This window comes from Ranitomeya variabilis, chromosome 1, assembly GCF_051348905.1.
Source record: "Ranitomeya variabilis isolate aRanVar5 chromosome 1, aRanVar5.hap1, whole genome shotgun sequence".
In the NCBI taxonomy this organism is placed as follows: Eukaryota; Metazoa; Chordata; class Amphibia; order Anura; family Dendrobatidae; genus Ranitomeya; species Ranitomeya variabilis.
In genome coordinates this window covers 996,922,042-996,934,453 of record NC_135232.1, presented here as the reverse complement: position 1 = coordinate 996,934,453, position 12,412 = coordinate 996,922,042, and the positions used below count along the sequence as shown (strand labels likewise).

Below are 12,412 nucleotides of genomic sequence, written 5' to 3'. Positions count from 1 at the left end.
GCCCACATGACGGGCACACACACGTAGGAGGCAGGAGCCCGCCGGCGCCCCACACCCCCGCCATGTCACCCCCGCTCCGTACATACCGAGCGCTGCACAGGCTGTACCACAACAAAATGGACTCCTGGGAGAGGAGCCGCGGGTACACGTAGCACACGGCAGCCGCACAGAGCCACCCCATACCTCTCTTATGGAGCTCCCGCAGCGGGATACTGTCTCCTCCGCCGTCATATGGCAGGTACGGATCCGCTGCGGCCTCCATGCTGCACCACTCGCAAAATCACCGGTCGCAGCCGCGGTGTCAAGCGGAAGAAGGCCGGACAACTGCCATGGTCCGTGGGCGCTCGTCCCGAGTGTGCCGCTGCCTTGTGGCAGTGACTGCTCAGTGACGTCACCACAGCTCTGCTGCGTGTATGAGGGAGCAGCTGTAATCTGTGCAGCCAGTACACAAGCGCCGTGCACCGCAGGCCACGCCCCTCATGCGCGCACACACCAAGCCACGCCCCTCACACTACCAGCACATTATACACCGTACACACTGCCCATTATACACCGCCCCTCATACATATACGCCGTACACACCGCCCCTCATACATATCATGCGCCGTACACGCCGCCCCTCATACATATCATACGCCGTACACGCCGCCCCTCATACATATACACCGTACACGCCGCCCCTCATACATATACACCGTACACGCCGCCCCTCATACATATACACCGTACACGCCGCCCCTCATACATATACACCGTACACGCCGCCCCTCATACACATACACCGTACACGCCGCCCCTCATACATATACACCGTACACACCGCCCCTCATACATATCATACACCGTACACACCGCCCCTCATACATATCATACACTGTACACACCGCCCCTCACATTACACAGCACATTATACACCATACACACCGCCCCTCATACATATCATACACCGTACACACCACCCCTCATACATATCATACACCGTACACACCGCCCCTCATACATATACACCGTACACACCGCCCCTCATACATATCATACACCGTACACACCGCCCCTCATACATATACACCGTACACGCCGCCCCTCATACATATCATACACCGTACACACCGCCCCTCACATTACACAGCACATTATACACCGTACACACCGCCCCTCATACATATACACCGTACACACCGCCCCTCATACCTATACACCGTACACGCCGCCCCTCATACATATCATACACCGTACACACCGCCCCTCACATTACACAGCACATTATACACCGTACACACCGCCCCTCATACATATCATACACCGTACACACCGCTCCTCATACATATACACCATACACACCGCCCCTCATACATATCATACACCGTACACACTGCCCATTATACACCGCCCCTCATACATATCATACACCGTACACACTGACCATTATACACCGCCCCTCTTACATATACACCGTACACACCGCCCCTCATACATATCATACACCGTACACACCGCCCATTATACACCGCCCCTCATACATATACACCATACACACCGCCTATTATACATATTATACACAGTACACACCGCCCATTATACATATTATACACCGTACACACCGCCCATTATACATATTATACACAGTACACACCGCCCATTATACATATCATACACCGTACACACTGCCCATTTAACACCGCCCCTCAAACATATCATACACCGTACACACTGCCCATTATACACCACCCCTCATACATATACACCGTACACACTGCCCATTATACACCGCCCCTCATACATATCATACACCGTACACACTGCCCATTATACACCGCCCCTCTTACATATACACCGTACACACCGCCCCTCATACATATCATACACCGTACACACTGCCCATTATACACCGCCCCTCATACATATACACCGTACACACTGCCCATTATACACCGCCCCTCATACATATCATACACCGTACACACCGCCCCTCATACATATCACACACCACCCCTCATACATATCATACACCGTACACACTGCCCATTATACACCGCCCCTCATACATATCATACACCGTACACACCGCCCCTCATACATATCATACACCGTACACACCGCCCCTCATACATATCATACACCGTACACACCGCCCCTCACATTACACAGCACATTATACACCGTACACACCGCCCCTCATACATATCATACACCGTACACACTGCCCATTATACACCGCCCCTCATACATATCATACACTGTACACACCGCCCCTCATACATATACACCGTACACACTGCCCATTATACACTGCCCCTCATACATATCATACACCGTACACACCGCCCCTCATACATATCATACACCGTACACACCGCCCATTATACACCGCCCCTCATACATATCATACACCGTACACACCGCCCCTCATACATATCAGACACCGTACACACTGCCCATTATACACCGCCCCTCATACATATCATACACCGTACACACCGCTCCTCATACATATACACCGTACACACCACCCCTCATACATATCATACACCGTACACACTGCCCATTATACACCGCCCCTCATACATATACACCGTACACACCGCCCCTCATACATATACACCGTACACACTGCCCATTATACACCGCCCCTCATACATATCATACACCGTACACACCGCCCCTCATACATATCACACACCACCCCTCATACATATCATACACCTTACACACTGCCCATTATACACTGCCCCTCATACATATACACCGTACACACCGCCCCTCATACATATCATACACCGTACACACCGCCCATTATACATAATATACACCGTACACACAGCCCCTCATACATATCATACACCGTACACACTGCCCATTATACACCGCCCCTCATTCATATCATACACCATACTCACAGCCCATTATACACCACCACTCATACACCGCACAGCACATTATACACCACAGCCCATCCATACAACATACACACCGCCCCTCATACACCGCCCCCACAGCCCATCATACACACCGCCCCTCAAACACCGCACAGCACATTATACACCGCCCCTCATCCCTCATACACCGTACTCACCGCCCCTCATACACCGCACAGCACATTATACACCGCCCCTCATACACCGCACAGCACATTATACACCGCCCCTCATCCCTCATACACCGTACACACCGCCCCTCATACACTGCACAGCACATTATACACCGCCCCTCATACACCGCACAGCACATTATACACTGCCCCTCATACACCATACACACCGCCCCTCATACACCGCCCCTCATCCCTCGTACACCATACACACCGCCCCTCATACACCGCACAGCACATTATACACCGCCCCCACAGCCCCTCATACACCGCACAGCACATTATACACCGTACTCACCGCCCCTCATACACCGCACAGCACATTATACACCACCCCTCATCCCTCATACACACCGCCCCTCATACACCGCACAGCACATTATACACAGCCCATCATACACCGTACACACCGCCCCTCATACACCGCACAGCACATTATACACAGCCCATCATACACCGTATACACCGCCCCTCATACACCGCACAGCACATTATATCTGGTCCGATCGCTATGCATCAGGCTTATAAGCATTCATGTGAGGATAATAATTACTTTTTTTGTTATAATAGCTGATTCAATTTTTGTCCCTGTCTGCTGCACCTGGGTCATTGGTTGTATCCACGGATGTAGTCACATTTGGAAATTTTTGTTTCTTATTATATATGATATGTATGTTTTTAGGTGGAAATTGATTTTTCAATAAACGTGTTTTGTTATTATTACTATTTTGGCCAGTTTTTGACTCTTGTATCTCCGGTATAGCACAATTGTTATTGAGTCGCCTAATGTATGCCATTTACTGACGTTCATTTTTATATATATTAGCTGGGCGTACTTCACAGCCCAAGCACACGATTTCTGTGGATCTCAATCTCATGTGCCATGCAGCGCCTTATCATTTAGCCTGCGTGCATCTTGAAATTAACAGTTAAATACAGTGTTTAATACTTATTACTCCTGATGAACCTGTTAAAGGCGAAACGCATCGAGCTTAGGACACTGATAGCACTGTGTTACAAAGGTTTGGTCCCTCTGACAATTTTGAATGTTCCTGATAGATTTTTTGCATGCCGATTTCAGAAATGACTTAAGATTTTTCCAATCACATAAGGTTTTTGAGAAATGATACGAAACATTATAATATTCCTGTTATAATTCTAAAAGCACGGATTACACTGCGCAACAAATTTCAGGGAAGTTCTTGTTCCCTGAGAAAATTTTATTGTATCTTATAGATTTTGATATGCTGAACACGAATATGTGCTCCAAAAGTCTGTATCACATAAGGTTTTTAAGAAACAACAGTTTATAGTCTACATTATGACGTCCGAGACACTACATACATGTGCATCGATGTCCGGAGCAAAAGCAATTGTTCAAAAGTGTTTTGCAGACGACTTTCGTTTCACTGTGTTACAAAGGTTTTGTCCCTCGGACAATTTTGAGTGTTCCTGATAGATTTTTTCATGCTGATTTCAGAAAGGACTTCAGATTGTTTCCTATCACGTAAGGTTTTTGAGAAATGATACGAAACATTATAATATTCTGTTCTAATTCTAAAAACACGGATTATAAACGAAAGTCGTCTGCAAAAAACACTTTTGAACAATTGCTTTTGCTCCTGACATTGATGCACATGTACGTAGTGTCTCGGACGTCACAAGGGGAACGCTGGACAGAACTGAACTCTGGGCATTTATCGTTATCTGTGGTTTTTACTTTTGCGGCTATAATTAGTTCCCTTGATCTTTGTTATGCATGACACTGTCCCTGATTAGGGGATTATGCACTTTATACTTTATTACACATTTTTTTCCTGAGGCCTATCAAGGAGAGAGGAACTCCCAGATACGCGTGTGTGATGTATTAAGTATTTTATATCTGTCTTGAGACTTTTTTGGCTATGAGCACTATGCACTTTACTCTGTATTTACCTATATGCAATATTGAACTGTGCCTCAAGCGGACGATATTAAATTCTTTATCTTGGATATAATACACATGGTATATTTATATCCTGGATACTGTCATATGTTCCTTCCAATGTTTGTTTCTATCCATTCTGTTTTTTCAGTTTGCTCTTATCTCCTGAAAACATTTTAAAATTTGTATTTTCAATAAAGACATTATTGATTCTTTACGCTGTGTTGGGGGACTTTTGTTGCTAGTTTACAGATTTTGTGGTTGATCACGGTCCTCCGTACTTTTGTAGCTATTCGGTTTAGTATAAACGAAAGTTGTCTGCAAAACACTTTTGAACTATAAACTGTTGTTTAACCCCTTACTGCCAGCTGACGGAATTGTTCGTCAGCTGGCAGTATCCCCCGCTTTGAGGTGGTCTCTGGCGGTGAGCCCACTTCAAAACTGCGACATATGCCCGCAATAGGCGCGAGCGGAATCGCAATCCGCCCGCGCCTATTTAGTAGTTAAAGGCCGCTGGCAAACTGACAGCTGGCATTTAAATACACTTCAGGACGCCAGTCCGGAAATACGCACAGTGACGACCCCCGTCATGTGATCGGGGGTCATCGCTGCGTTGCCATCACAACCAGAGGTCTCCTCGAGACCTCTATGGTTGTTGATGGCAGATTGCTAGGAGCGCCACCCTGCTGCATAGAGTTGATCTGATCATCGCCTCTATGTAGCAGAGGTGATCGCGCTATGGCAGCTTCTAGCCTCCCATGGAGGCTATTGAAGCATTCCAAAAGTTTTAAAAAAAAGTTTTTAAAAATATAAAAACAGTAAAACATAAAAGTTCAAATCACCCCCCTTTCGCCCCAATCAAAATAAAACAATAAAAAAAAAAAAATTAAACCTACACATATTTGGTATTGCTGTGCTCAGAATCGCCCGATCTATTAAAAAAAAAAAGAAATAACATGATCACTAAAAGGCGTACCAATAAAAAAAAAGCCAGAATTACATTTTTTGGTCGCAGCGACATCGCAATAAAAAGTAATCTAAAAGGTAGGAAAAAAGCCTTTCATCAATGAGAAGCAAAGGAGAGCCCGGCTGAAGTTTTCCAAAGATCTTAAGGATTGGACCATGGAGGACTGGAGTAAGGTAATCTGTGATTAGTCTTATTTTCAGCTTTGCCCAACACCTGGTCGTCTAATGGTTAGACGGAGACCTGGAGAGGCGTACAAGCCACAGTGTCTTGCACCCACTGTGAAATTTGGTGGAGGATTGGTGATGATCTGGGGATGCTCCAGAAAGGCTGGAATTGGGCAGGTTAATCTTTGCGAAGAACGTATGAATCAAGCCGCATACAAAATTATCCTGGAAAAACAGTTGATTCCTTCTGCTCAGGCAAATGTTCCAACTCTGAGGACTGGTTTTTCCAGCAGCACAATGCGTCAAGCCACACAGCTAAGTCAATCAAGGTGTGGATGATGGACCACCACATCACTGTCATGGCCAGCCCAATCTCCAGACCTGAGCCCCCAATGAAAACCTCTGGAATGTAATCAAGAGGAAGATGGATAGTTACGAGCCATCACACAAAGAAGAACTGCTTACATTTTTGTACCAGGATTGGCATAAGGTCACACAAAAAGCAGTGTGAAAGACTGGTGGAAAGCATGCCAAGACGCATGAAAGCTGTGATTACAAATCATGGTTATTCCGCAAAATATTGATTTCTGAACTCTTCCTGAGTTTATACATTAGTACTGTTGTTTCTAAAATGATTATGAACGTGTTTTGTTTGTTTTTTTGCATTATTTGAGGTCTGCAAGCAATGCATTTTTTTTTTTATTTTGTCCATTTCTCAATTTCAGAAAATACATACAAAATGTATTGCTTGGAACTTCGGAGACATGTCAGTAGTTTATAGAATAAAAGAACAATTTAAATTTTGCTCAAAAATATACCTGTAAAGAGAAAATTCAGACAAACTGAACATTTTGCAGCCGGTAATTCAGTACCCACGGTAGTATAAAATCACTGCAGGAGCCAACAGGATAGAAGAGGTGGATTACATACAGTAAATACATATAGAATAGGTAGAGATATAGATGTCTATAGATGTCAGTAACAAATACAATTAGTATAGTGTGTGTGCAAATTGCTGGACATGTATTTAATTAATAAAAGATTATTTTTCAGAAACAAAATGGTGTGGGCTCCCGCGTAATTTTCGTAACCAGTAGAGGGAAAGCCGATGACTGAGGTCAGATGTTTATAGCCTGTGAAGGGGGTAATACCTATGGAGCTTCCCAGGCAATTAACCCCTTTACCCTTGAGGATTGTTTGCATGTTAATGACCAAGCCAATTTTTTCAATTCTGAACACTTTCCCTTTATGAGGTAATTACTCTGGAACGCTTCAATGGATTCTGGTGATTGCTCCAATTCTAGCACTTAGCCTCGCTCTTCCCACTTGCCCTGTAGCTGTGGCAAGTGGGATAATAGTTGGGGGGGTTGATGTCACCGTCAGGTGCCCCGAGGTTAGTAATGGAGAGGCATCAATAAGACGCCCCCATTACTAACCCCATAGTCACGTTTTAAGAAAACACTGACACCCAAAAAAGTCCTTTAATTGAAAGAATGACACAGACTTCTTTAATATTATTAATTAAACCATACTGACGACCTCGCCGATGCCTTCGATCTCCTGTAATAAAAGTTAAATAAAAAAGCAACAATATACCATACCTGTCAGTCATTGTGTCCAATGCTGTAATCCATGTCTGGGGGATAATTAGGTCCCAACGCTGTAATCCATGTCTGGGGGATAATTAGGTTTCAACCAGGTGGGTGTCAAGATGTGACCGTCCCAGCTGAAAACCACTGGTGAATGAGCTGCTGGTAGCACAGCTTCAGTGACATCACTGAGGCTGCGTTCCCAGCTATGCTGAACTGGGAAGACCTCTGGACCGTGGGAAAATGCCAGTGATGAGGTCACTGCAGTTCAAGCACATTGTCTTCACAGCAGATCACTGCGAGAATTTTTCAAGGTGATCTGCTGTGAAAACATTGTGCTTCAACTGCACTGACACCCGGCACTAGAAGCCAAGAGCGGTCACAGACCGCTTCCAGCACTTTAACCCCCAAAATACCGCAATCGAACACGATCTCAGCATTCCAGAAGCCAGCGCAGCGGCTGACAGCCCCTCTGCCTTTGCATCAGAGACCCTGCGGCATGACACGGGTCCCAATCACTGCCATGGTAACCCGACGAGTTACCAGAGCTAAGAAACTGCACATGACCAGGAAGTCTGTCAGTGTCACTGCACTGAGTGCAGCGCTGACAGCTTCTATAGCATGCAGATGCTGCTTCATCTGCATGCTATAGAAGCGATCAGCCTGCAAAAAATGATTGTCCCATAGTGGGACAAAGTGTAAAAGTCAGAATAAAAGTAAAAAAAATTAAATAATTGTTAAAAATATATATATATATATATATATATATATATATATATATATATATATATATATATATATATAATAAAAAACAAACAAACAATATTTATTCTATCACTAAATGAATATTTGAATGAAAAAAAAAAAAAAAATCATCTTGTCCCACAAAAAACAAGCCCCCATGCAGCTCCATCAGTGGAAAAAAAAATTATAGCTCTGAGGCTGGTTTCACATTTGCGTTTATAAACGCAGCGTTTTAAAAAAAAAAACGCAGGTGGTGAAAAAACGTATGTAAACGCGTACAAACGCTGCGTATTTTTAGACGCATGTGGTAAAAAAAACGCGTTTTGACGCGTTTACATGCGTTTTTTCATGCGCTTGCGTTTTTGAAACGCATGCTGAGAAGTGTGTGACAGCTGCCAATCATCAAAATCAACTAGAAAACCCACTATAAATAGAAATAGCTAGGGTTAGTGTTAGGGTTTGGATCCCTAGGGTTAGGGGTAGCTTTTTATTAGAAGAATGTCCTGGTCACCAGGTCACTGATAAGCCACCCCCCACCATCAAGGTGATAAAGGGGTACAAACCCTAACCCTAACCCTACCCCTAACCCTAGGGATCCAAACCCTAACCCTACCCCTAACCCTAGGGATCCATAGGGATTGGCTATTATGTTGACCTGGTGACCAGGACATTCTTCTAATAAAAAGCTTTGTTCAATGTGGACACCCCAAGATATACGGTATTGCTATAGAGTACTAAAAATATTAACTCGTAGAGTATTCACTGTCATATTGTTAGGGTTAGGGGTAGGGGTAGGGGTAGGATCCCTTTATCACCTTGATGGTGGGGGGTGGCTTATCAGGGTGTATTCTTGTTTTTTTCTATAAAAACACATGCGTTTTTAACGCAAGCAAATGCATGTGCCTAAAAACGCATGCGTTTACATAGACAACAATACTTTTTTTGCTGCAAAAAAATGCATGCTTTTTTTGCGGCAAAAAAACCCCGCCTCTAGAAATTACTACATGTTGCATTTCTGCGACAGAACGCATGCAGCAAAAAACGCATGCGTCGTTAAACGCGGCCAAACGCTTTTAATGTTTTAATGTTAAACACAGGGGAAAAAAACGCATGCGTTTTTTTCTGTACAAACGCTGCAGATCAAAACGCAAGTGTGAAACCAGCCTGAGAATAAAAGGATGCAAAAAATAATTTTTTTCTAAAAAATTCTAAAATAGTTTTAATTGCATAATAGCGCCAAAACATAAAAAAAAATATAACTGAGGTATTGTTGTAATCGTACTAACCCGAAGAATAAAGCAGCCTTTTCAATTTCACCACACATGGAACGGTATAAACGACCCCCCCCCCCAAAAAAAAAAAAAAATTCATGAATTGCTGGTTTAGTTCATTCTTCTTCCCAAAAATCGGAATAGAAAGCGATCAAAAAATGTCATGTGCCCGAAAATGGTACCAATAAAAAGTCAACTCATCCCGCAAAAAAAACGAGACCTCACATGACTCTGTCGGACAAAATATGAAAAAATTATACCTCTCAAAATATGGCGATGCAAAAACAGTTTTAGTGTGTGACAGCAGCCAAAAGTCCTGATATTTCCAGTACCGAAGATGTCAGTGTCCGTGTGTGTAATACTTGTGGCATGCGTGTGCCGCATCAGTACCACAAGGACGGGCGCCAGGGAAGTAGTGTAAGGCCGGCGTCACACTTGGCGTAAGACAATACGCCACGTATTATACGTCCGTACTACGGCCGTAATACGGAGAAATGTTCCCAAAATATTGATCCGTAGTCAGGGTGTGTCAGCGTATTTTGCGCATGGCATCCTCCGTATGTAATCCGTATGGCATCCGTACTGCGAGATTTTCGCGCAGGCTTGCAAAACCGACATCTAATGGATTTATGTGCTCAAATGTTCGGGAAAACATATATACAGTATATATATATATATATATATATATATATATATATATATATATATATATATATATATATATATATATATATATATATATATATATATATGTCATTGAGACACATATATATATATTCTGTATTTAGATTTCAATCAGCGCGATATCTGTGAACAGCCGGTAATTCAATTGCCGGCTCTTCAATTCTCCTGCACAAACCCGACATGATATGAGACATGGTTACATACAGTAAACCATCTCATATCCCCCTTTTTTTTGCATATTCCACACTACTAATGTTAGTAGTGTGTATGTGCAAAATTTCAGCGCTGTAGCTGCTAAAATAAAGGGTTAAATGGCGGAAAAAATTGGCGTGGGCTCCCGCGCAATTTTCTCCACCAGAGTGGTAAAGCCAGTGACTGAGGGCAGATATTAATAGCCAGGAGAGGGTCCATGGTTATTGGCCCCCCCGTGGCTAAAAACATCTGCCCCCAGCCACCCCAGAAAAGGCACATCTGGAAGATGCGCCTATTCTGGCACTTGGCCACTCTCTTCCCACTCCCTGTAGCGGTGGGCTATGGGGTAATGAAGGGTTAATGCCACCTTGCTATTGGAAGGTGACATTAAGCCAGATTAATGATGGAGAGGCGTCAATTATGACACCTATCCATTATTAATCCAATTGTAGGAAAGGGTTAAAAAACACACACACACACATGATTGAAAAGTATTTTAATGAAATAAACACAGCGGTTGTTGTAATAATTTATTGTTCTCTCAAATCCATTTGCAGTCCCTCGCTTGGCAACATAATAAACGCACAAGATACATACCTTCTGATGTACTGTCAGGTCCAACGATGTAATCCATCTGAAGGGGTTAACTAATATTACAGGCAGGAGCCCTGCTAATGCAGCTGTGCTCCGTGCCTGTAATCCCCGGCGAATGAATGAAATGTAGGTCATTGACCTACATTTCATTCATTCGCGGTGAGGCGCCCTCTGGTGGATGTTCTCATGAACTGCAGCCTGGGAACTTTTTCCCACGCTCCAGGTCATATGAGGACATCCACCAGGGGGCGCATCACCGCGACTGAATGAAATGTAGGTCAATGACCTACATTTCATTCATTCGCCGGGGATTACAGGCACGGAGCACCGCTGCATTATAGCAGGGCTCCTGCCTGTAATATTAGTTAACCCCTTCAGATGGATTACATCGTTGGACCTGACAGTACATCAGAAGGTATGTATCTTGTGCGTTTATTATGTTGCCAAGCGAGGGACTGCAAATGGATTTGAGAGAACAATAAATTATTACAACAACCGCTGTGTTTATTTCAGTAAAATACTTTTCAATCATGTGTGTTTTTTTTAACCCTTTCCTACAATTGGATTAATAATGGATAGGTGTCATAATTGACGCCTCTCCATCATTAATCTGGCTTAATGTCACCTTCCAATAGCAAGGTGGCATTAACCCTTCATTACCCCATAGCCCACCGCTACAGGGAGTGGGAAGAGAGTGGCCAAGTGCCAGAATTGGCGCATCTTCCAGATGTGCCTTTTCTGGGGTGGCTGGGGGCAGATGTTTGTAGCCACGGGGGGGCCAATAACCATGGACCCTCTCCTGGCTATTAATATCTGCCCTCAGTCACTGGCTTTACCGCTCTGGCAGAGAAAATTGCGCGGGAGCCCACGCCAATTTTTTCCGCCATTTAACCCTTTATTTTAGCAGCTACAGCGCTGAAATTTTGCACATACACACTACTAACATTAGTAGTGTGGAATATGCAAAAAAAAGGGGGATATGAGATGGTTTACTGTATGTAAACCATGTCTCATATCATGTCGGGTTTGTGCAGGAGAAATGAAAAGCCGGCAATTGAATTACCGACTTTTCACTAACAGCGCTGCGTATTTCTCGCAAGTCACACTGCAGGTCCGTGTGGAATCCGTATTTTTCGCGCCCCCATAGACTTTCATTGGCGATTTTTTTGCGCAGTACGCTGACAAACGCAGCATG

At 44.1% G+C, this 12,412-nt stretch overlaps 1 protein-coding gene across 5 annotated transcripts in view; it reads right to left on the bottom strand.

Moving 5' to 3' along the window:
* The window catches only part of CLCN3 (chloride voltage-gated channel 3), a 146,296-nt gene that overhangs the window by 69,254 nt on the left and 64,630 nt on the right, over positions 1 to 12,412 (bottom strand). The window contains exon 1 of one of the 5 annotated variants that reach the window (XM_077279494.1): positions 184 to 521. The exons of 3 other annotated variants lie outside the window; for them this stretch is intronic. In XM_077279494.1, the coding sequence (XP_077135609.1) occupies positions 184 to 262 (79 nt within the window). In that variant the 5' untranslated portion in view covers positions 263 to 521. Of the gene's footprint in view, positions 1 to 183; positions 522 to 12,412 lie in introns of those variants that run through there. One more of the 5 variants, XM_077279497.1, reaches the window with a different exon arrangement.